Source organism: Podarcis melisellensis (genome assembly GCF_964234715.1).
Source record: "Podarcis melisellensis genome assembly, chromosome: 7".
Taxonomy (NCBI): Eukaryota; Metazoa; Chordata; class Lepidosauria; order Squamata; family Lacertidae; genus Podarcis; species Podarcis melisellensis.
Genome location: NC_138539.1, coordinates 29,554,229 through 29,580,375, shown reverse-complemented (window position 1 = coordinate 29,580,375; position 26,147 = coordinate 29,554,229). Strand labels below are relative to the sequence as shown.

General features: G+C 42.8%; 1 protein-coding gene across 1 annotated transcript; it reads left to right on the top strand.

Moving 5' to 3' along the window:
- Positions 1 to 765: 765 nt before the first annotated feature.
- ZBTB10 (zinc finger and BTB domain containing 10) lies at positions 766 to 25,938 on the top strand. Its single transcript, XM_081919708.1, has 5 exons — positions 766 to 1,761; positions 12,579 to 13,470; positions 20,585 to 20,722; positions 23,367 to 23,539; positions 24,602 to 25,938. The coding sequence occupies exons 1-5, from the start codon at positions 781 to 783 to the stop codon at positions 24,905 to 24,907; spliced, it is 2,490 nt and encodes an 829-aa protein (XP_081775834.1). The 5' UTR covers positions 766 to 780; the 3' UTR covers positions 24,908 to 25,938.
- Positions 25,939 to 26,147: the final 209 nt, after the last annotated feature.

Sequence of the window (26,147 nt, the reverse complement as noted above, 5' to 3'; positions counted from 1 at the left end):
TCTGGGCGCTGTAGGGCGATGATGTCAAAGGGGTGGGAGTTTCGCCTCAGGAGGGTGGAGGGCCCTCCCTCAGCGAAGGGGCGGGCACAGCCGCGCCGTGTCTTTGGGGACGGAAAGGTGTTTTGTGTGGAAGAGAGTGGGAGTTGTGCGCTTTGACGACGACGACGAGCAGGGGACGCCGCGCACGGAAAGTCCTGCCAACTCGTGGCGAGGCGGGGCGGGCGCGCATGACGCGAGCGCGCACTAAAACCTGACACTCGCCAGCTGTTCGGGCTCCTCCTCGCCCCCCTCTCTGCCCCCCTTCCTTCTCCCTCTTTCTCCTCCCCTCCCCCGCGGCGTCGGCGGCTGCTGCTGCTGCCGCCGCCGCCCCAGTGCATTGTGGGCGCAGTCCGTTGTTCATTTGCCATTCGACCTGGGCCGGGGCCTGCTGGGGCGGAAGGGCTGCTGCTGCTGCTGGGGCTGGCGGAGTCGGATCCATTGTGGGGGAGAGCGAGCGCTTGAGGAGAAGGAGGAGGCGGCGGCCACACGGGCTAGAGAGCGCCGGGATAAGATTTCAGCCTCCCCCCCCCCTCGCCCTTATTCCTTTTTTTTAATTACTCGGGAAGGCTGACTGGAACCTAACCGCGAAGGCTCGCTGCCTCCGTCGTCTTTACCCGTCACCGCGGTCGGTCAGGAGGGGAGGGGGGGCGACAGTTGGGCGCGCGGCGGGAAGAGAGAGGGAGGGGGCGCGAGGGCGGTGGGGAGGCAGGCGGGCGGGGGGCGCGCGCGCGCTCGCCCGCCATGTTCGCCGAGATGAACCGCAGGACCTTGGCGTTCCGGGGGGGCGGCCTGGTCAGCGCGGCCGCCGCCGCCGCCGCTGTTGCGGGAGGCGGCGGCCCGACGGCCAACGGGGGCGGCGGCGCGAGCGAGGCCTGGGTCCGCCAGGAGGCCGAGCAGCTGAACGGCCAGGGGGTGGAGGAGGAAGTGGAGCTGGAGACGGTGGAGTTCGATGTGCCTGAGCTGGAGGCCACGGACGCCGCCGGGAAGGACCTCCTGCTCTTGCCCACCACTCCTCCGAACTCGGTGGGCGCCGACGCGCCGGTCGCTGTTGCCGCCGCCGCCGCCCCGGTGGGCCCCATGTTCGCCGAGAGGAACCGCCGGACCTTGGCCTTCCGCGGCGGGGGCTCGGCATCGGCGAACAATGGCTGCGAGGGGGCGGCCTGGCCGCGGCGGCCGTTGAACGGGCGGGGGGCCGGCGGCGGCGGCGAGGAGGAGGACCTGGAGCTCGTGGGCGTGCTAGAGGGGAAAGACCTGGTGCAGGACGGGGGGTCGCTGAGCGACAGCAGCGAGGACGAGGAGGACGGCGAGGGGGGCAGCCTGGGCGATGGCAGCGGCGCCGAGGGCGGCAGCTGCAGCAGCAGCAGGCGGTCCGGGGGAGACGAGGCGGAGGTCAGCAGCGTGGGCGCGGGGGAGGGGGAAAGCATCCAGCACTTCCCGCTGGCGGCCCGGCCCAAGTCCCTCCTGCAGAAGCTGCACGTCTCCTTCCAGAGCGCCTGGCTCAAGGAGTTCCCGTGGCTGCAGTACTGCCAGCAAACCGGACTCGTGTCCTGTGCCTGGTGCGCCGCCGCCGCCTCCACGAACACCTCCGCGGACGGCGGCAGCAACGGCGGCGGAGGGCACGACGAGCTCTGCAAGGGCACTCGCAACTACAAGCGCGCCCTGCTTCTCAGGCACCACATCTCCACCGAGCACCGCCTCAACGAGCCTGTCACTGCTGAGCAGGTCAGTTGAATCAGGGCAGGGAGGGGGGAGCAGTGTTTTCGACGGGGGGCGGCGGCTGGTGTGGGGGTCAGGGCTGGGGGGGCATCTCTCTCCTTTGGGGAGTCTCGTGCGAGGCAGCGTGCCCACGTGTGCGAGCTGCTTTAAATGGATTCTCCTCTCCCCTATAGCCTGGGTTTGAGGGCACATTGTACTCTGTTCACCTTCTGTCTCCAGTAAGCAGATTATTCTGCCTTCTGTTTTCAAGCTGACTTGTCTGTTAGTTTTGTTTAGAAGCTTTACCGACTGCCACATAACCTTTTAACATTGTGAGCTGCCATAATGTTTACCTTGTATAATAGCTTCCTGTATGGTAATTACTTGTTTCTCCAATCTCTTTCTCCAATGTAAAAGATGGGAAAGACACAAGTAAGGTTCTCCTGGCAGGCAGTAACCTCTGCAGTTGATCCCTGTGCAAATGTAAAGTGCACATTTGTCTTTGTACCACCACATAGGCCCTGGATCAAGATGCATATATGATGCTTTAACACAGAGCGCCCTATGCTTCAAAAACACAAATAACCACAGTTGGAAAAATCTGTAAATGATACTGAAATTTATTTATTGCATTATATCCCACCTTTTTCTCCAAGGAGCTCAATATGATGTACATTGTTCTTTCTGTCCTCATTTAATCCCTACAACAACCCTGTGAAGTAGGTTAGGCTGAGAGGCAGTGACTGGCTCATGGTCACTTAGTGAGCTTCATGGCAGAGTGGGGATTTGAACCCTGGTCCCCCAGATCCTAGTGTAACACTGACCACTACATCACACTAGGTCTAATTGTCTGAAATGGAACTTTGAAGAGTTCTCAGTTTTGTGAAAGGTGTAATTCACCCCCCCCCCCCACAAAGACAGCAGATAGTTTATAAATAGTTCTGAAGGATGCTTTGAGTGGCTTTCATTATCTTCAGTGCAATGGTTATGTGTAGAATATTGATGAAACCAAGTGAGTTGCGTAGAAGCTTTTGTGCAGGTTTGCAATATTACATTAATTGTTTAGCCTACTCCAATAGGAATATTCTGTATTCCTAGATACTATCAAACTTTAGAAATTCCCTCAGCTTTCCGGATGTAAAACTGATACTGAAATTAGTTGCACATGACACTTTTGCATCTGCAAACCTGGATATAGATGATTAAATATCTACATAGTATGTTTGGTTCTACATTTATTAAAACAGTGGTGAAGTAGAATTTTTTACATTTCTAGGAATTCAGAATAGCATTTCTAGTTTCATAAAAATAATTTAAGATTGGTTAGGAGAATCAGCAAAGGGATATGTGAATGAAACAGATGTCCATGTACATCTGAATCATGCGGTCATCTGATGGTTGTGCACATTCAAAGTCCCGTTATTAGACGGGACTGGATCTAGATTATGGCTAGTGACTTGGCCTAAGGCAAGGGTAGGAGCCCCGGGGCCTCCAGATTTTGTTGCTCCCAGTCAGTATGACTAGTAGAATGGAAGTTAAACAGCCCAGCAATCAATGTCTGAGGGCCCACAGGTCTTCCATTCCTGGCATAAGACAGCACAAGGATCTTCATAACTGAGAAACTGAAATTGGCCATGTGGAAGACAAAGTTATGGCAGTTCCCCTAAAACTTGCGTGCATATTACAGAATATATGTAACCACAACACAGTCTTTTTCCACCATTCCATGTCTTGGTGTGAGTGTGCCTCTTACCTCATTTGGGTTAGTAGGGCAGTACTAGAGAGGCTGGAATGGGTATAGGGCCTGTGCATAGGCAGGCTCCAAAACATTCTCATCTGGGGGGGCCCATAAATAGACTTTCACCCTAAGCATGGTAGGCCAGCACCTCCCCCCCCAAAAAAAAATCACTGGTATGTTCTTGCCTCCTTGCCAGAACCAGTGAGTGCTGGACAGATGAGCTGCATCTGACCTTTATCAACACACTCCTGCCTCTTCTCTTCTGGACCAATTGCAATTGAAGAGGGAGCTGGGGAATGGGCAGCACATTACCTGTTGTTGACAGGTGCTGGGAACGGAGGTGGTTGTTGTGTCTGCCCCCTCCCCAATTGGTGGAGAGATGGGAGGGAGAAATAGAGGAAGCAATACTGGCAGTTCCTTTACAACTCCAGTCTCAGGATTAGGGCAGGGAAATCTCTGTACAGGTGCCTAGGAGGTAATTTATGAAGCAGAATGTAGACACCTCTGCTTTCCTGAGCTTGGAGCTGGAAATAAGGATTGTTTTCACTGTGTTTGTTTTTGAAGATGCTTTCCTCAGAACAGTGCAATATTTGGTACTTAAGGGGCAAGGTCATAGTAATGATGATTGGCTTTGAAGGCCAGCTTAAATTTGTGACCTTCTCTATTGACTTCTGTCTTCGTGTGCTACTTGTTCCTACTGCTTTTAGCATGGATAGTCACTTAGGCTTTAAGCACTATTGAATAAATGCCTTTTCAATGTTATAAACTTCTAGGTTTTCCTGCTTGAAACTTTTGTGCTGGAAAAAGGACAGTATGCCTTTCAAACACCCAGAGCTTGGTTTGGTGCTTTCTATGCACTGTGCATCTTTTCAGTCTTTTAACTATAGAATTCTTCCCTGTGATTAAAGGAAAGGAAATATTCACTGGTGGCTGTATTTGTATCAACTTGCTGAAAAACAGCTGAAAAACTGTTTCTCATCTGTAGCAGTACTGATCTTAATGAATAGAGTGTTGGAGACTAGTGAAAGCAATGTGTCCTACAGAGTATGTCCTTAAACATTAGCATTTCAATAGTTAACGTATTCTAATTTCTTTATAACAGCTAATGTATTTCAGCACTGAGATAGTGGTGGGTAACAGCTGTAGTTTCAAGTTTACAGGAGTCTCAGATATGGGAAGTCATTGTTCTGATTCCTTCTAAATGACTTGAATACATTTTGCTTGGGAGATATTTTCCATAAGTCTTATATCTCTTTCTTTCTATTTGAACTTTAGTGGTTATATTTTTCCCTGTAGGTTGCATATCTGGGAAGCCTAACAAATAATTTCCCCCTCAAAGTAAAACATGAGCAGCTCCAATTAGTGTAGTTGTTGCTTTCCTTATTCCATACTTAATTATGTAAAATGCAGAAGTTTTCCTCATAGCCATGCCAGTTGGGCTGATGGGAGTTGTACTCCAAGGCATTGTGAGGGCAACAGATTGAGAAAGCTGGTTTAGACTCATGCAGTGGAGTATATGGGGTATAATATTTTAAATAGGCACAGGAAGCTGATCTCTCTTCAGTTTAAGGATCCCGAAAATAGATGTAGGGCGTTAGTCTCCAAATCTCTTGGGCTTGTGTCTGAAGATCTGTTTGAGGATTAGGTTGTTAAGCTAATTAAAATCCTCCCGTTTGCACATCTTACATTTCACCTTGCATTTCACAGACATTTGAGGGAGCAGCAGTATAAAATAGCAATCTGAATTTTCTTGTAGAATGTATGGAATCCATTCACTTGTTTCCCTTTGTCAAATGTCTAGGTAAAAACTTTGCCTTGTCTAGAAAAGGTGATGTGTGATTATCACAACAGCACATTACAAAGAAAATTTCATTATGCTTTTTTTAAATGATGATTTTCAGTTATGAGAAGTAAGACAAGTAGGATTTCTGTTTTCTTTCCAGTGTAGCACTTGGAAAAGCGCATGGCACACTTCTGCCTGAATATGTAGGCTTTGTGCTCAGCAGGAGCTAAAGTTCTTTAACTTGAAAACTAAATGATCTTCAGCTTCTGTTACTATCATCTTTGCTTCTAAATTTCTAGTGCCTAGGGTTCATGAAGCTGTGTGTTTAGTTAGCTTAGTGTAAAGAACAGACCCAACCCCTTCCCTGTCCATGCATTGTAAACCACTTCAGAAATCACACACACAATAACAACAATACTTGTGAAATTGCTTGGGTGAAATCCAGTGTTGTATGGATGAACTTTCCCTTCCTCCTCTCTAGCCTGCACACACAGCAGCCCTTCCTGCTCTGGAGAGTCCCCAATTCTGTATTAGTTTGTGGGGCTGCAGGGGAGAGAAATGGTAAGTCCTATTGCTGTGGGCAGTATCCAGAGAAGTGGATTTCTGGCTGTGCAGGAAAACCTCCCTCTCCTTCCCCCATGCATTCTCCAGATCTGTTCTGGAGTATTGGGGGAACTCCCAGAACACATTTGGGTGCACATGGAGAGGAGAAGGAGAGGAAGTTTCATCGTGCAGCCAGAAATTCTATGGCTAATGAAACTATTCTATTCTGTCATCCATCATTAAATATTTCCTGGCTGGTTTACAAAAAAAAAATTAAACTACAATATATAATATTTAAACATGTCAGTAATTAATTAAATACAGCAAAAAACCCCAACTCCAGTTTTCTAGCCCAAATATGACTGAGTCACAAGGCTTGTTAGTGGCTGGAAAGCTGAGGTGTGGTATATTTATACCCTGTGCATTTCTAATGAAATTGTACACCTATGTTTTAATATTATCTATTTTTTATGTAGATGTCTTGGCATACATATCTGGAGAGGTGCAGTGGGGTGTAGCTATCCTGTTTAGCTGAAATTCTAGGGCTCCAGTCTTGTAATTTGTCTCTTGGAAGTAAGCACCATTGAACTTACTGGGACTTGCCTCCAAGACATGTATAGGATTGTGATGTAAGTAACTGTATCACATATTAAAAAGTTAAAATGTAAACTGTAGTGGTCAACAGTGTGGTATAACTGCTAACTTCAGAAATAAAAAATAGATTTTTTTAAAATTAAAAATGTGGAAATCACAGCTGAAGACCAGCACTGACATGAAATTATTTATATTGTTTCTATATAATTGGATGTGAAGAAAATATTTCAAAATCTGCCATAGTTTTAAGTGTCAGCTCTTTGCTGGGATTGAAAATAATCCCATCAGCCTTGTTGACTGTTTACCTTTTTCTTTTTAAAACGTATGTTGACTTGAGGATTCTGAATGAAAAGGAGCATTTTGTCTTGGAGGGAAAGACTGGTAGAATAGGTTGCAACTTTTTATAGAAAAATATTAAGTACAATCAGAGTTAGAAATCCGCCAGGTGCATTTTGTGACTGGAGCAGGTCTAACTGACCACATGGAGATCTCTGGATACCAGATGACATCTCCATCTGGCTGGCCTCTCCAGCTTTCTTAAGCAGGTAAACAGAATAACTTATTTATTGTATTTATATCCCACCTTTTTCTCTAAGGAGTGCATGGTTTAAACCCTCCCCCCAGTTAATCTGTACAACAACCCTGTGAGGTAGGTTAAGAGGCTGTGACTGGCCAAAGGTCACCCAGTGAGCTTCATGACTGAGTGGGGATTTGAATCCTAAACTCCCACGTCTTAGTCCAGCACTTTAACCACTACACCCCCCTGGCTTCCTAGGGTACTACTGCTATGGGGCAGCTATATAAATTAAACAAAATGTCACTTAGAGAAGGATCTGAAATACTTTTTTTGAAGCTTGAATTTGTTTTATTCTGGATTGTTTGATTTGATGTATTAATGTGTTGTAAACTGCTTTGAGATTTTTGCTTTAAAATATAAAGTGGTATAGAAATGAAAGGAATAATAATAATAAATTTCATTGCATGAAAAAATGGTACCTAGACATTCCATTGTGGCAACTGTAACCTAGAGTTAAGGTGCCATCTTGAGTTTCTAACCCTGCTACCAATTATAGATTTGTACCTTGCCTTTCAATTGATTAAGTTGCATAAGAAATGAACAAATGTAGGTCAGCTTGCAGAAGAAATGAGTAAATATAGGTCTTCCAAAGACCATAGGATTAGGCAGTAAATGGTAGCTCAGCGGTTTTGGCTTGCTGTTGATTTGTCTGCACATTAACCTAGTACCACTGCCTCGCTGATGTGGGGATCCAGGGCACAGCTGCACTGTAACGAGCTGCGCTCATTTCTCTCTGGTCGGGGACAGAGGGTGGCACTTGGAGGGGGGACTGTCGTTGCGCCACTCCTTAGTGTGTGGAGTGACGCAGGGTGCGATACTCTCCCCGATGCTTTTCAACATCTTTATGTGCCCCCTCACACAGTTTTCCAGTTTTTTTTCCAGCAAGTTGATACAAATCAACCACCAGTGAATATTTCCAGCTGTGGTTGGATGGTTACATGGGAGCCAGTTGAAGTTAAATCCTTCGAAAACAGAGGTCCTTTGGCTGGGTCAGGACGATATGGGATTGAGGGGCCAACTCCCATCTCCTGCTGGGGCGCAATTAGTGCCAGCACTGTCTGCTAAGAGTTTGGGTGTTGTCTTTGACACCTCCCTTTCTATGGAGGCGCAGGTTGCAGCTATAACAAAGGCGGCATTTTTTCATCTCCGCCAAGCTAAGCGGTTGGCTCCTTACCTCTCTCGCCCTGACCTAGCCACTGTGATCCACACGACGGTCACCTCCAGGCTTGATTATTGTAACTCACTCTACGTGGGGCTGCCCTTGAGACAGACCCAGAAACTCCAGCAGGTGCAGAATGCCACGGCGAGACTCCTTACGGGGTCCTTGCCACGGGATCACATTCACCCGGTGCTATACCAGCTGCACTGGCTGCCGGTGGAGTACAGGATCAGGTTTAAGGTGCTGGTTTTAACCTTTAAAGCCCTATACGGCCTAGGACCCTTGTACCTATGTGAACACCTCTCCTGGTATAGTCATACCTCGGGTTGCAAACGTGATCCATGCGGGAGGCGCATTCGCAACCCGCAACGCTGCACATGCGCGTGATGCGATTCGGCGCTTCTGCACATGCACGTGACATCATTTCGCGCTTCTGCACATGCATGAGCACCGAAACCCAGAAGTAACCCGTTCTGGTACTTCCGGATTCGGCACAGTCCGCAACCCAAAAATGCACAACCCACAGCGTTTATAACCTGACGTATGGCTGTATGTCCCACAGAGGACCTTACGGTCTTCAAATAAAAACATCTTGGAGATCCTGGGCCACAGGGAGGTTAGGCTGGCCTTGACCAGAGCCAGGGCTTTTTCTGCCGTGGCCCCGATCTGGTGGAACGTTCTGTCATAAGAGACTAGGGCCCTGCAGGACTTGACATCTTTCTGCAGGGCCTGCAAGACGGAGCTGTTCTGCCAGGCCTTTGGCCAAGGCACAGTCTGACCCCCTCTCTCCTTCTGTAATCCTCATAGGACCCTAACACAATGGTTGCCATTAATTTGATTCTGAATTGATTTTAGAATGTATTTTAATTAATTGACTATGTGATTTTATGTACACTGTGCTATTTCTACTTGTTGTTAGCCGCTCTGAGCCCCGGCTTTGACCGGGGAGGGCGGGATACAAATAAAAATTTATAACTACTACTACTACTACTACTACTACTACTACTACTTACTGCTTGCTGGATTCTTACAAAGAATTCTGGTATTGGGCAGTCTTTTGGTAATTGATCCAAGTTCAGACATGAGTTGACAATTTGGGATGTCCTGAGCGGTCTTCTTGTTACTCACCATTAGGCTTGCCTGCATCTTCACTAGTTAGCATTCATTATAGTTCAGCATTAGAGCTGCCATGGCATAGTGGTAGTTACTGGTAATCATAGCCTGTTTTAATACAGAGATTGAGCCAGTTTCTAATCCTATTTGGCAGTTGGGCAGGGTTCTGAGCCACTCTTACCACGAGGTATAGTCCACCCCTTTCCAGGTGCAATCAAGATCTGCTATTGCTCTTCTCACACCCCATAAATTGGTAATTGGTAACTAAATTTCTAGAAAATACCTTTGGCACATGAGTATTTAAAGAAGAATTGTTTGGCATGATACTGGTTTAGAATCACTTTTTACAAAGTATCATAGAATTGTAGAGTTGGAAAGGACCTTGAGGATCATCGAGTCCAAACCCCTGCAATGCAGGAATAAGCAACTGTCCCATATGGGGATAGTTCTTACATTAATAGTAACTTTTTTCAGGTGCTATATTGACACTGACATCAGGTCTTACTTGTATTTTTGTCGCATGTTCTCCAATATGTATACTGAGATTTTAAAAGAAGAAATAAGGTAATCATAAAGACTTAACATGAACGATAATGAATAATAAAACCACTAAATATCTATTGCTCAAGCATGGGGCACTTTGGGAACAAGCCAAAGTCAGGTTTTGGTTGCTGAATCCTGAATTAATTGTGCTCCAATTAACAAATGCATTGCTTACATTGTCATACGTTTTCAGCTATATCCTATTACCAGCTGTATCAAGTTATTAGATGATACAGCAGTTACTGTAACTGGGTTCACATCCCAGCCTCTGGCTTTATACCCATATATCAACATGGGTTTGTGTTGCTAGAGCAACCACCAACTTCTGGTGTGTAGAGCTGCTGCACAAGACAGATTAGGCTAAAAGTGTGCATGACAAAGGTGAAATTGATGTAGCATTTTGCAGCAACTAACAGTTGCCTTCAGGTGAGTATCAAAGGCGTATGTGTGTGCTACTTTACTCTCTCCCCCGCCCCCCGCCCCGGTCCTCTTTCTGCCTAGGATACAAAGAGTTCTAGCCCCATTGCTTTTGAGGGAGTGTTAGTTGATACCCATAATTGTGATAACTGAGATTATTGGTTTGGTAGGCAAAGACAGTGGAGTCATCTATACTTTTTCTGGGTGTGTAACTTGTGCAAGGAAGAAAGGCACCACTGACTATTAATTTGTGGGATGGAGGATGAGGGTGAAAGGACCTCCTCTTGTGAGGGGGCTCTGCTGTGTCAGTAAACTCTGAAACAGGCGCACCTTCAACTTTGGATCCACAGGATCAAAAGCTCCACGGATCACTTCAAGGGCTTCATCCTTGGTTACTCTAGCCTAGAGCTAGTATAGCAAAAATTAATTTAAAAACAGCAGCACATGTGCACCCTGGCCCATGTGGGTCAGCAGGGTTTTGGCTGTGCCAGTGGAACTGCTGCTCCACTCCTTCCTGGCTCCTTATTATAACTGCTTTGTTAATCAAGATATAAAATTGTCCTATCTATATTTATATAAATATTTCCTCTTCAATTTGTTAGATAGGACTAAGGTGGCAGGCTAGCTAAGAATTCAGCCCATAAATTTTGGAGGAAAGCTTGTGAAAAACCTTGGGTGCAGAGAGAACAGGGAATATATACTTGTTCACTGTGCTAGCTAGGAATGAAGAGAATAGGAGGCTGGAAAGAGATAGGAAAAAATGCTATTGATTTAGAACACCTGGGAATATTGCTCTCCCCTTTTAGTAGTTCTGTTAGCTAGCCTATGTGAGAATTGCCTTGTTGGTGCAAGTGAATGAGGCTTACGAGAGGCCCATTTTGGGCTCTTCTTTGTGTTCCTGATTTGAATCCATAGTTCCTGGCTTGGAAGGGAAATATTGTAGGCTGTATCATGAGGAGTAAATAATGGCCAATGGGCTTATGCTGGGATTATCTAGAAGTGAAGCAGGGATGAGTAGACACTCCTTGCAGTGTGTGCTTGGCTGAGTTTTATTTCTATAGCAAAGGATTAATTACCTTATTTTGAGGTCATTGGATGAAAGAACTGAGATAATCCTCATCAAATTTGCAGATGACACCAAACTTGGAGGGGTAGCTAACGGGGTTGAATACAGAATTGGGATTCAATATGACCTTAGCAGAGTGAATGGAGAGAACTGGGCCCAAACCAACAATGTGAATTTCAGTAGGGACAAAAGTAAGGTTCTGCACTTAGGAAGGCAGAAGCAGTAGCACAAATATAAGGTAGGGGGAAACTTGGCTTACTACAGTACATGAGAAAAGGATCTAGGTGTCTTGTGGACCACAAGCTTAACATGAGTCAACAGTGTGATTCAGCAGCAAAAAAAGCTAATGCTGTTCTGGGCTGCATCAACAGAAGTATAGAGTCCAGATCAAGGCAAGTAATAGTCCCTTTTTATTCTGCCTTGGTCACACCACACCTGGAATACCATGTCCAATTCTGGGCACCACAATTTAAGAAGGATGTTGACAAACTAGAATGTGCAGAGGAGGGCAATCAAGATGATCAAGGGTTTTGGAAACCAAGTCTTCTGAGGAGCTGTTAAAGGAGTTGAGTATGTTTAGCCTGGAAAAGGGGAGACTGAGAGGAGATATGTAGGCCATCTTCAAGTAACTAAAGAGCTGGTGGAAGATGGAGCAACCTTTTTTTCTCCTGCTCTGGAGGGTAGAACTCAAACCAATGGCTTCAAGTTACAAGAAAGGAGATTCCAACTAAACATCAGGAAGAACATTCTGACAGTAAGAGCTGGTGGACTCCCCTTGAGAAGTTGTGGACTCCCCTTCCTTGGAGGCTTTTAAGCAGAGCTTGGATCCCATCTGTCATGGATGCTTTAGCTGAGATTTCTGCATTGCAGGGGGTTGGACTAGATGACCCTTCTTGGTCCCTTCCAACTCGTGATTCTAACTGCAGTTGCATTCTTCAGTGAGGGAACAGTGCCTGTTTCTTCTAAGCAGCTGGAAACAGCATGAGGTTGTATCCTTAATATAGCTTATCTGCTTGTTATCAAAAAGGCATTTCTAATCCAGTTGGTTGTAAAGTTTATCATAGAGACAAGAAATAATGAGTTGAAATAGTTGAGAATCCTTGATTTGTGTTGGCTGCATGATACCACTTTTTAAGTGTATGTTTTGTTAAACTGAACGATGGGGCGGCTGTGTGCTGAGCACTAAACAAAATACTTATTTAATTGGGAAGTTAGAAATTTTTTAAAAAATAGCCTTATTCATTTGGAACCTAAAACCAAAAAGTCAGTACTTAGATGCTAACTTCTTGATTTCTCCATTCTCAATTACAGGAATCTGAAGTAACATCGGAATTGGCTAATGAGAGAGATTGTGATTACAACATTAGGCCAAATGAGAACTCTTACTGCTATCAACTATTACAAGAACTAAATGAGCAGAGAAAAAAGGGCATTCTTTGTGATGTTCATATTGTAGTGAGTGGAAAGGTCTTCAGGGCTCACAAAAACATCCTGGTTGCAGGCAGCCGTTTCTTCAAGACTCTATATTGCTTTACAAACAAAGAAAGCCGTAACCAAACCACTGTTACCTACTTAGATGTTGTTGCTGTTCAAGGCTTCTCTGTCATCTTGGACTTCCTATATTCTGGCAACCTTGTGCTTACAAGCCAGAATGCAATTGAAGTAATGTCAGTGGCCAGCTACCTTCAAATGACAGAGGTTGTCCAATCCTGTCGCAATTTTATCAAAGATGCCTTAAATATAAGTATAAAATCAGAAGCCCCAGAAGCTGTCGTTGTGGATTACAATAGAAGGTCTGTTAGCAGGGATGGATTGTCTTCAAGGGATCAGAAAGTTGCTAGTTTTTGGGCCACACGAAATCTTACTAACTTGGCAAGCAGTATAAAAACTGAAAATGATGGCTACTGCATAGATGAGAGCCAATCTGAAAATTACCAAATGCATGATTGGGTCCAGGACAGCTCACCTGAAACGGCTGAAAATGAATCTCAAGGTGAGGGAAAGGTGTTCGTATGGAATGATATGAGCTCACAGGGACAATCGCTTCAAGAACCTGGAAAAGCAAGAAGGAAAAACCAAACTGCTAAAAGGTTTGTTTACAATATACCACCCAATAATGAAGAAACATTAGAAGAATGTGCAGCTACTCAATCATCGGTCCAATATCCAGAAGAAGACTTGCAGTTTATCAAAGAAGAAGCAGGTAAATACTAGTAAATACTAGTAGCATAGTTATCCTAAGCACCATGGTTTGTTATATTCATTGACTTGTCGTAAGTCTGTTTAGAACAACCTCTCATGTGGAGGAAAATGTGCTGTCTGGGTGTAAACCTGTTCCTCTATAACACACTTTTCCAATTTAGGCTAGTTTAATTTTAAAATTAGATTTACTTTATTGTAGCAACTGCTTTGTTCTGTGTCTTAGAAGTGATACATTTAAGGTAGTGGTGCCAAGGACTCTTAAATAATGCTTCCTTTGCTGTGCTGCTCTGAGACACTCGAGCCTTTTATAAGTAAAAGCGGGAATAGCAGTTGGTTTTATAATTTGATTTAAAATGGGCCAACCCTTAAAGGGAGATGGTGGGGCAACCTGACTTTTCAGTGCCACAAAAGGTGTAGATGTTGTTTGCTTCTGAAAGGCTGCTTCCTTTCATAATTGCCCACTGCTTCAGCGTTCTTAAGTCACATAGGTAATTATTTTATATTGGTTATTAAATTTGTTTTTCCAAGATCACATATTTAAGGAGAAATTACTGGATAGGCATCTTAACACCATTTCTGTGTTTTAAATTATAATAATGGTGAAGATTTTGACTTAATGACATGACCAAGATTGTGGATGCAGCAATTTTAAATGTTCTAGCTTTCCAGTCCTATTGTGTTTGCACTTTGTTCTGAATAGGCTACTATTTTATCATATGGGTTCCTGGCATTATAGCTCCTGACAGGGTTCACATTACCACCAAAGACCTTTTTATCTGCTGGGGTGTGGCAGGCTTTTTCTTAAATATGTATTTTTCATTTTTCCGCCAATTAGAACCAGTTTCTAAGAAGTAACTTTTGGCTCATGTTAGCATGTTCATTGATTTGGTGTATATTTCTGCATTAGACCAGTTACTTTCATGTCCTACAGAAGATGGAAGAGTCTGAAACACTCAGGAGTACATTGTTTTATATAACAATTATCAGGAAGCATTTGGAGTAGTGGAGTAGAAAAATCTGTAGAAAAGTTTCCAGTATCTTTTTCTCATGCAAAAAGTTCTGTGTTATAAATTCATTAGTAACATTGATTGTCTGTCAGTTGCAAGTCCAGTACAGTGGTACCTTGGTTCTCGAACTTAATCCATTCTGGGAGTCCATTCGATTCCCAAAACTGTTCGAAAACAAAGCTGCTTTTAAGGCAAAGCTTTCCAAACTGTCTTGAAACGTTGTGTTGGCTGCACTGTCATGCAAATGCTCCCCGCCCTCCTCCTCGGGCTGGAAAGGGGTTAGTTAACCTCCAATTTGCTAGTAACACTGAATTACTGTGTTACAAAATGATGCATGTCTACAACGTGTGTCACCAATGTAAAAGGTTTGGAAAGTTCTGTTTTAAGACCTCTTCCTTGCTTACTGGGCTCTGAGAAGGTCTCACACAGGTAGCGAAGATTGTGTGAGGGCAGTTCTGGGGTCGTTCTGGCTATAGGCGATTTCGGCTTTTCATGCAGTTCCTGGAACCTACCCCCCATGCAAATTGTGAATCATTTGCTCATATAGTGCTTCTCAGTACACACTCAAAATATTTACTCTTGCTAAATCCTAGGTTGACTTGCCGACTTAACTGCATGAATATATATTCAGGCCATGATACAAACAGTCCTCAAGAATGAGACTACATTCTTCTGTCCCCTTTATGTTGGAGTATGACCTATCGGAATAGTCTATTTGTATAGTATCTGTCAGTAGCTATTTGTAGTATTGCAACAAACCGGTGTTTATTTTGCATGCCTGCAAAATAAAGATGCATTGCCTGCAAAATTAAGATAAAATTAAATCTATCTGTTTTAAATTTAGTTGTTCAGGCTGATGAAATATTCATTGCCAGAAGGGTTCAGTCGGGTTTTTAGTAGACAGGCATTTGATACCCTACCCATTTTCTATGGCTATTACATGCTGACTTATTTATTCAGACTAAATGTGTGCTAATTTTTTACCTTTTTTTTTCTTTCAAAATGTTGCTTTTCTTGTTCTGAAAATTGCAAAGCTCATGCAGCTGTGCCTTGAGCGTTCTGTGCATTTAAATGTTTAAATCATTTTCATTTGTACCTTCACATGGATATATACAATGATGTAGGTCTTTAAGGGATTCTGTGAGAAAATTAAGCAATTGACATGTAAGATTTCTTTCCATGTTGCTATTACTTTTAACTTGAAGAATCCATCGTCTTGTACTTTCTTGTTCAGAGATTAGCTTAATATGCAACATCCCATGGTAATATCGGTACCATCATTCCTTCTGTGGTATCTGTCCTTAGGGTAGGTTAAAACGTTTATAGATTCCAGAACACATCAAAAATCTATGAGAAAATTTAAACATTTTTACCCACTGAGCCTGCAAACATTTCCATAGCCACCAATAGTGACCATAAACTGAATTCTATCAGTGACCACACCTACTGAGGAAAATAACGCCTACTAATCCAGATTTCCAGCATGAAATATGGAGGTGTAGGTTTTTTATATGTTGAGCACAGGAGACAACTGGTATTTAGAGGAGGAATGGGATCTTGTGTCTCATTCTGCTTTGGAGAAAGTCTGAAACAGTTTCTTCTACTTTTAGTCTTTGTATCTGGTGCAAAATGCAAGTGTTCAGGCAATGGCCATTTTATGCTTGTTCAGTGCACACATGCATTTCTGCAACCCAGAAATGGCTGGTCAAAGGGGTGAGGTGAGGGGGGGGCTTGCGTGGGGGGGCAGGAACTCAACCCCTGCACAAATTGGGGGTTGTCTGTAATTTGTTTTGTTACAAGTGTTTGGTAGCAGTAAGAGAATTGCATTCCATCAGACTTTCTACATATCTTAGCACACAGAGAGAAGAATTCTTTAGAAGAAGGGAAATAGTAGTATCTCATTTTATATGTGAGAAACCCACACATTTCTTTCCAAAGAAAAATGGGCAGGACAGTGCTGACCTGAAAGCAAGGACTGATCCACAGCTAAAATTTCTGGACACCTGTGTTTTCTGGTGTTTCTAAACAGGGATGACCTCCTCTTAACAATTATTAAGCCCTGGCTGGATAATTCCTACTAATATGTATTTTTGTATGAAAACTAATACATAAATTGGAATCTAATTCTGTGGTGGAGAGATGGCAGGGTCAAACCTATGCCAGTTATAGATTTGTGTGGAGATAATGTTGAAGGATGGGTTAAATGATATGAAGACTTGGAATATTTGGACTGTTGGCCTGATACCAGCTGCTGGTGCATTAGTGCCATGTTCATGGCTAGGAATGCATCATCTTGCTAACTTGGGCTGCATTGCCAACACTTTTTCTGTGTAAGACTACTGAACCTATATTGGCTAGTTCCTGTTTGGGTAAATATTCAGTGCTTAGCAAAGAGGTGATGATTGGGGTTGCTGTGATATGCAGGATACAGTTTTGTGAAGTTGGCTTTCAGTTTCAAATAAATTTTATTTTTCTAGGGATCACACTTAGAATGGAGACTCTGTTACTGATTTGTCCAGTTTGCTGCCTAACAGGCTTCTTGGCTAAATTGTTGAAGGCCTTTGTTGAAAGCCTCAGTGATTTAAATATGATATAGAGGATTTCAACAGGCTTAGATTGAACCTCAAAGAATTGATGTCTGCCTGCCATAGCAAACAAGTGTGGTGTTGCATATTGCTGAGTTTCATTTATATAAATGGGGGAGTGTCTGGGGAGACAGGGATGTAAGAATAATGCCTTTGTTATAGACAGAATGTTACCCGGTCAAGATTTGTATCTTGGACACAATTTCCCTCCTGATGGTTGTGGCTCAAATTAAACCATCTTACCTCGGAAACTTACTGTTTGTTAGCTTTTATAAATAATTTTAGTAGCCTTGTATCTCATCTGGTAAGCCTGTGGGACAGTGAATTTGATGTGGGATATTCACATGATTGCACGGAGATGCTTTCCCCTACATTTGCAGATCCAGGCAGCCCAGTGGCTTACAAGGTGCATACTCATAGTGAAGCAACATAAGTGACAACTGGTGTGCAAACTGCAGGTCATGCACTCCAAAGAGCCAATTTGAAGACCTGTGGTTTCTTCATTGCAAGACAATAAAATACTGTATAGTCAAATTTTTCAGCACATTTTTTATGCTGAAAAAGCCCCCCTTGGCTTATACTCGAGTGAGGGTCCTTTCGGGCTGCTCCTTCTTCCTCCTCCTTTGCCGCTGTTGGTGGTGGCGGAGGAGGAACAAGCAGCCCGAAAGCAGCCCTTTTGGGCTGTTTGTTCTTCCTCCGCTGCTGCCACCACCAGCAAGTTTGTGGTGTGGTGAACTGGCTTATACTCGAGTCAATAAGTTTTCCCAGTTTTTTGTGCTAAAATTAGGTGCCTCAGCTTATATTCGGGTCGGCTTATACTCGAGTATATACGGTAAGTATTTCTGTCACTGTTGCGGCAGCAAAGTACCATCTGCTGTAGCTCTTTTAATTATTAAAGAATTGTTGCATCAATCTTGGAAAGGCTAAAATAAATATATTTCAAGTTGGCAGAAACTTTTGATTTATACTGTTTGGGTAAAATCTGGACTTGCAGTATTAATCATTTTTAAATTTAATCAACTAAAAGTGCCTTAATGAATCAGCAGCAGATTTTTTAAAAATATAAGTACTTATAAAAGCTTTGGATGGCATGCACCATCTTTAAGAGGCATTATTCCTTCTCAAGGCCAAACTGCATGTGGCATTAACTCTAGAATGCAATAACATGAACATTTATATATATAAAAAAGTACACTGCTGCAGTAGAGCCTGAGCAGTATTAAGCCATTGAAATTGGTGAACCTAAGACTTAAGTATTGATTTAAGCGGTATTTTCCCACTTGATTTGGTTTACCATTGAATAGAAGTATACTCTATTGTAGTCAATTGTAGTCCCTAGACCAGCACCTCAGGATCCTCATGCATGATTGCCATTGGAATGATGTTGCCAGGATGAAAGGGTTAAAATATAGTTGTTACCTACTACTACTATTTCTTCCTGTCCATACTATAAAGGAAGCCGAGGGCAGGTAAAAATCATCCCAGGGTAGCTAACAATGACAGTTACAAGCTTAGATTGCTGATAGAAATAGCCGAGGAAAGCAGAGCTAATCCGTTATACAGTATTGAATGTTCCTGGAACAGGCCTCAGTTGCCAGAGACAGTGGAAATCAAACTTGGGACTTTGACTTGTGGAGCATTAGCTTTACCATTACTTTGACTTGTGGAGCATTAGCTTTATGCTTTCTGCTCAAGATCTTACTTGTACTGGCCAATAAGTCAAGTAGGTGTGCCTGTGGGAGTATGAGGTTTTCATATATGGTAAGACTTTTATTGACACTAGTAGCAATCAGTGTTAGAAACTGAGATATGAAAGCTAGGAGCTACATGGCACCTTAAATCTAGGTTATGGGTGCCATAACAGAGTGTCTCGGCGCACTTTTTTATAACAAGAATGCAAAGCTGAAAATGAATGAACTGCAGATAAAGTCTCATGTTCATTTTTCACATGGTCTGGTCCTTTGAAGACTGCAAAAAACAAAGCCATACTTCCCCTACCCACCCCCCTAATATTCTCATGAGGGTCCCTTCTCCAGTCTTCAGGGCGTGGCTGGAAGTGGGAGGCAGAAAAAGGCCCTCCTTTCCTTCCAGCAGTGGCAGTTTCAGTCTTACATCTTAGATGCAGTACTGCACCCAGAGCTCAGAAACTCCTAACATTAGTGAAATTCTGTGTCTCAAACTGCCTAGAGCAGTGTTTCCCAACCTTGTGCCTCCAGCTGTTTTTGAACTACAATTCCCATCATCCCTGACCACTGGTCTTGCTAGCTAGGGATGATGGGAGTTGTAGGCCAAAAACATCTGGAGGCACAAGGTTGGGAAACACTGGCCTAGAGAACAGTGGGAGTTCCGAACGCTGGTGGCAATATGTTAGGGGAGCGGCATATGGAGAGAAGATGCTCCCATGCTGTTGTAGTCTGCTGCATCCTGATTGGTTCTAGGTACATTGACTTCTGAGAGCATTGTGGGAAGCTTACAGTAGCTTGTGGTGAGGGAAGGTATTTACTATAGTGATATTGCTTGGGCTGCAGGTAATGCGGTTAGATCCTGAAATGCAGCTTATTGGGCTGTGCACAAATGACCAGGTACTTTAGCTGAATGCTCAAGTGCACCCCCTTTCCCTTTGCACATTGTGTACAACCATTTTAGTAGGTGTGGCTGTTTAGGTCCAAGTTCATCTGTGGAGGCTGAGTTTCACTTATCTCCCAGGATGAATTAGTTTCAGTTGCAGATCTACTATCTGTTTGCTGCTTGATTTTCTCTTGAATGTGGTAGGTGGGAATGACTGCTGAGGAGTTTTATTTGATAGTGTGCCTGTAATGTAAAAACCACAAGTGCTTAGTGTGGTGAGGACTTCAGGAGAGAGTTTCTGTTGTTCCTGCCATATTTTAGATCCTTTTGATAGCACCTCTTCTGCTACCAGCTTTGGGGGAGAAATGTTGGGTAAATGCAGGTCCTTCCGAAACTGTTACTACTTCCTCACTTGCTACAATTTTTATGAGTCTTTCTTTTATTTGATTGCCTGTTTGCAACCTGGCATGCCTTTGGGAGGAAGATCAGCATGAAAACGTAACAAATGAAAAGCTATAGGGAGTTCTTTGTCCTTGCAACCCTACCATAAAAAATGGATTGTGGAAAGTCACTTTGGTTTTGTTTTTCATCAATCTGTGCTTGCCTGCCACAATATTGTGGCAGTACAGGATGTCAGGCTGTTCCTCTGAGCAGCTAAAGAAATCTGTCTAGCCACCGACAGTGACGTACAGTTTGTTTCACTACCCACCCACCTTCACCTGTTGCAGGGTTTGTACTCAGGCTTAGCTAAATGCCAGTGCATGACCACTGTGTCTGTGCAGCAGTATACAAGTCTCACGACTTCACAGTGGCTTCTGCCAAAGATAGAATTTTTTTTTAAAATGTCTTCATTTAAAATAATATCTACCATTCTTTACAGGCTACTGTGTAGATAAAGTAATCATGTGTACTTAATATTTTTAATATAATTTTCTCCTATAACATCTTTCAACAGGTACCTCAAATGATTTCAAGTTTGGAATGTTTCCTGGTATCTCAAGTGATTTCAAGTTTGGATTGTTACCAGGTTCTTCAAACGATTTCAAGTATGGCTTGTTGCCTGAATCCTGGCCAAAAGAAACCTGGGAAAATGGCAAGTATTAAGTATCTATGCAGTTACTCTTCTTATATTTGTGATTTCTAACTTTCACCAGGAAGCAAAATAACTGTCTTACTACAGTGGTGCCCTGGGTTACATACACTTCAGGTTACAGACTCTGCTAACCCAGAAATAGTACATCGGGTTAAGAACTTTGCTTCAGGTTGAGAACAGAAATCGCACAATGGCGGTGCGGCGGCAGTGGGAGGCCCCATTAGCTAAAGTGGTGCTTCAGGTTGAGAACAGTTTCAGGTTAAGAACAGACCTCCGGAGCGAATTAAGTACTTAACCCAAGGTACCACTGTATTAGCTTTCTCATAAACTATTTGCTCATAGACAGTTTCTATGATACTTGGGAACTTTTTTCTGTCTGTTGATGAACTACAATGTTGCTTTAATCTTGTTCTCCATTTGAAGTCACTAGGTGGCACTGGTGACCACCAGCTCTGAAATATGGTCTCTCACAATAATATTTGGGAGTAGTCACTGCTTGCAGAAACAGCTAACACTTGCAGTAATAATTGATTAATAGTGAAAAAGCAGATAGAGATGGCCAGTGATGAGTAGAAAAGTTTCAGTCTCTGCCCCGACAAGTGAGACAGTGGGGATGCAGATCTCCCCTCGCTTATAGGATCTGAGATGGAGCAATGGTGAGCTTGGAGACTACATGCCTGTGTGTTGTGCCCCTATGTATGTGGTATGCATGTGTAATGCTGCTCTCAGGCTGAATTGGTCAGCCATGTCTGATATACATATTCCATTCAGTTTTTAGGAAGGTGCAGGTAAAGCCCAAGAGAAGAGCATTGCATTGGTATTCTTTCATCTGATATGCAAGCCAGAACTAAAACAGGGTCAACAGATATTATTAAGTCTCCAAGTTCATAGAATTGTAGAGTTGGAAGTGACCCTGAGGGTCATCTAGTCCAACCCCCTGCAAGGCAGGAATCTTGGCTAAAGCATCCATGAGAGATGGCCATGCAATATTTGCTTAAAAACTTGCAAGGAAGGAGAGTCCACAAGCACTGGAAGGAGTCTGTTCCACTGTCAAACAGCTCTTCAGAAAGTTCTTCCTGATGTTTAGTTGGAATCCCCTTTCTTGTAACTTGAAGCCATTAGTTCCAGTGCAGGAGAAAACCTGCTTGTTTACTCTTGTGACAGCCCTTGAGATATTTGAAGATGGCTATCGTATCTCCTCCCAGTCTCTTTTCCAGGTTAAACATACCCAACTCCTTCAACCGCTCCTCATAAGGTTTGGTTTCCAGAACTCTTGATCATCTTGATTCCCCTCCTCTGCACATTCTAGTTTGTCAACATCCTTCTTAAATTGTCATGCCCAGAACTGGACACAGTATTCCAGGTGTGGTGTGACCAAGGCAGAATAAAGTGGGACTATTACTTGCCTTGATGTGGACTCTATACTTCTGTTGATGCAGCCTAGAATAGCATTAGGGTTTTTTTGCTGCTGCATCACACTGATGACTGACGTTAATCTTGTGGTCCACTAAGACCCCTAGATCCTTTTCACATGTACTGCTAGTAAGCCATGTGTCACCCACCTTATATTTGTGCACCTGGTTCTTCCTGCCTAAGTGCAGAACCTTACATTTGTCCCTACTGAAATTCATTTTGTTAGTTTCTGCCCAGTTCTCCAACCTGTTGTCATCTTGAATCTTGATTCTGTCTTCAGCAGCATTAGCTACCCCCTCCGAGTTTGGTGTCATTTGCAAATATGATGAGCATCCTTTCAATTCCTTCATCCGAGTCATTTATAAAGACGTTGAACAACAACAGGCCCAGGACAGAACCCCGTGACACCTCACTTGCCCTTTTTTCCAGGTTCATAAGGAATCATTAATGAGCACTCTTTGGGTTCAGTCTATCAACCAGCTAGAAATCGCCTTAACAGCCCATTTTACCATGATATCCTGTGCAAGAACATCATGGGGGACTTTGTCAGAAATCAAGATATACTATGTCCAAAGCATTCCCTTGATCCATCAAGCCTGTAACACTCTGTATAAGAAAAAGAAATGAGACTCATCTGGTGTGACTTGTTTTTGAGAAACTCATACTGACTCTTAGTAATCAAGTTGGATAAACTCCATCTCCAGTGTCACTGAGGCACCAAAAAACAAGTGTTGTTATTGCATCCAGAATTGATGGTGGACAAAGAGTGCCTGAAGTGTGAAACTCTTCTATTTAGGGAAGGGGGAAGAAGAGAAGAGGCAAAGAAGCCAGAGAGCTCCAGAGAAACCCAACTTTCTACCTAAGGGTAGATATTCAGGCCGAATTTGAGATGGTTCTCTTCTCTGGATATGTCTTGAAGATTTTTGACCCTGCCTTCTGACTTACTCCTTTCCCATCTGCTCTTCTACAGGAATAATGATAATAATAACCAACTACAAAAGATTTCAGTAACATCTGCATATTGGTCATGAAGCACTTTTTGTGTGTTGCTATATTATCGGTTGATATTTGTATGGTCACCATGTATTTTTTCTTGTATATGATTCTTCTGCGTTTATAGGGCTGTCTTCAACTAGATGTACTCTGGGAAGACATGTTGAATCAGTGGACATGACCAACTGCTAAGTGTCAAATTGCTACTTATTAAATTTGTTTGTGTTTGGATTTTTAGGTGACTCTTCTTTAATCATGAACAAACTGAAATGTCCACACTGTAACTACGTAGCCAAATACAGAAGAACACTAAAGAGACATTTGCTCATTCATACAGGAGTGAGATCTTTCAGCTGTGACATTTGTGGAAAGCTATTTACTCGTAGAGAACATGTAAAAAGGCATTCCTTGGTATGTAACAGCTTTAAATTACTATAGTGAACTGTTGAGGAGAGCTTGGTGTGGTGGATAATAATTTTCCCTTGTCTATAATTCTTCAATCTAATGTGTTTAACAGTGTAATCCTAACCATATCTACTCAAAAGCAAGTCCTGTTGAATTCAGTGGGGCTTACTCCCCAGTAAATGGGGTTAGGGTTGCAGACTTCTGCCAAATTCACGCACAGTTGCAACATTTACTTTCTGAGACCTTGAAATTTCAGGTCATTGCCCTGTCATAATGTTTTAGAGAGTAGTGTCATAGGGTTGTCATGCAGGGCTGGGGAGAGGGAATTGTCTTTCTTCCTCTGCAGCTCTGGGGCTGGAAGGAAGGCTCAGGCTTGTGTTACTTGTCTAAAACTGTCTGAGCGTTCGCTGTAGTAAATAATATTGGTGCACACTGGCAATAAGACAGCTAATCTGTTCTGCTTGGAATAAAATTGTGTTTTAATTACTTGTATTTCCAGAAAGTTGCTTTTTGGTTTTGATACTTTTCTAAATCACTGCCCAGGAATAGCATAGTTAAACACAAACTCTGGATTCAGTAAGGAATAGAAGTGTTTTTGTAGTTTAAGTCAGGTATCTAGTATAACAATGACAATAGCTATTGTAGTTACAGAGGTGACTCTCAACTTACATGAGAGTTATGTTATGGGGATGGTACGCAAAGCCAAAATAATGTACAGTCAAGGCACATTGGGTTCAAAGGTGGGTGAGATTGCCAAAGTCTTTTCCCCATAAACTCTCTCTCTTTAAAATATATATTTTTTTAAAAAATCCAGGCACGTAAAGCTGAATGCTTGAACGTTAAATGTACGTAAGTTGTGAGTTAACTGTACTACAGAAACACTGGTGTATTTCTGATGTCTTGTGAAATTCAACATTTTGGGTCAACTATTAATAGTTCGAGTTCATGCTTTGAAAGAGTTAATACAAAATGTGTGAAACTATAATTTGGATTAATAGCAGTGGTCAAAGCAAATTGTGATTGATATGAAACATAAGTGACTTATTGACACTGATTCCTCTTGTGCAGGTTCATAAAAAGGATAAAAAGTACAAATGTATGGTGTGTAAGAAGATTTTCATGCTAGCAGCCAGTGTTGGAATAAGACATGGATCTCGACGTTATGGTGTGTGCGTTGACTGTGCAGATAAATCTCAACCAGGAGGGCAAGAAGGAGTAGACCAGGTACAGGACACAGATTTTCCTAGAGATGAAGAGTTTGAAGAAAATGAAGTGGGGGAGGCTGACGAAGAGCTGCCTGATGATGTAGAAGAACAGAACGACCAGACTCGATGGGATGAATCTGGGGAAGTCTCTGTGCCTTTAGAAGACTGAGGTGGCTTGATCTTCTTAAGATGCTTTATTTGGACGTCACATGGATTGACCATGTTGAATTTTTGGACTGAAGGCTTGGAAACATGGTACAGGCTGGATGGAAGTTATGTTGCTGTGAAAATCGTAGGGTCAAAGCCTTATAGCAAAAAAAGGATTATTAATTTTTTTAAGATATTTGCACAGGACTGTAAAGCATACAGCCATTTGGTTGAATTATAGAGTCCTCACATCTACAGTCAATTATCAAAAGAAATGTATTTTTTATTATTTATAGGATATAGCTATTTGGGTCCTAATCAAGCATAGTAATAACTGTGCTTGTGTTACACATCCATGTGTTCTTTAACACAAATGAAGCAAATTGCAATCTTTGGAGTTGACTCCATTGAGATTCCAATCATAGTTTGTGAACAAAATGCAGCTAATTTGGGCTAGCGGCTCATGTTTCCTGAAAGGGGATTTTGCTGCACCTCCCTTGCCTTCCCCTCAATGGTTTAAATATCAGCATCTTGATGACATGAAGCTAAGTCTTTTAGTTTTGTCAGGATGTGGTTTAGCTGACACGTCCTGGAGAACTTAATCATTGATATTTAATTTACTGACTTTCTGGTTTTTGATATCTTGAGTTTGCATAAAGCTACTTTTCACCAAAAATACAATAATGACTTAAAGCTACAAGGAGGATTGTGATTGGAATGAAGTAAATTTCTCCTTGTCACTTAAATAACTTTATATTAGACACTTTCTGGCATGGCTACCCATGTTTTAATTTATGTTTTCTTAGCACTATTCCTATTGGCTATCATTTTTATTCACTACTGTATACCTCAGTCCATCACAAAGCATAGAGTCCTAGAATCTGAGGGGTGTCACAGAAGTAAATGTAATTGGCTTTTTTTTTTGTTTAAATAGTTCAACCCAGTTTGTCTGCTTTTGTCTATTTTTGTTATGTGGAAAATTAGACATGAGGATATCATTATTCTTTCTTTTTTGTGCCCCATTGCTCTTCATTAAAATGAACACAAAATGAACTTTTGCTTCTCTCCTATTTTGGGGGTTCTTTTATATACCAAACTACATTTTAATTGGCAGCTTAATTTCCTGGAACTTTTTTTTTTTTAAAAAAAATGGTATTTGTTAGTATAACTGCTAGAGCTATTTATCCCCAATGCTCTTTGCTTCTGTTTTTGGATGAGATATTGAAACTTGAATTTTTGTAGCCATAAATCTTTTCTAAACT

Coding starts and splice junctions, on each gene's coding strand:
- ZBTB10 (XM_081919708.1), top strand. CDS start 781: ATGTTCGCCGAGATGAACCGCAGGACCTTGGCGTTCCGGGGGGGCGGC. Junction 1,762..12,578: donor AGCCTGTCACTGCTGAGCAG/GTCAGTTGAATC, acceptor TCTCAATTACAG/GAATCTGAAGTAACATCGGA. Junction 20,723..23,366: donor AAAAGAAACCTGGGAAAATG/GCAAGTATTAAG, acceptor TTGGATTTTTAG/GTGACTCTTCTTTAATCATG.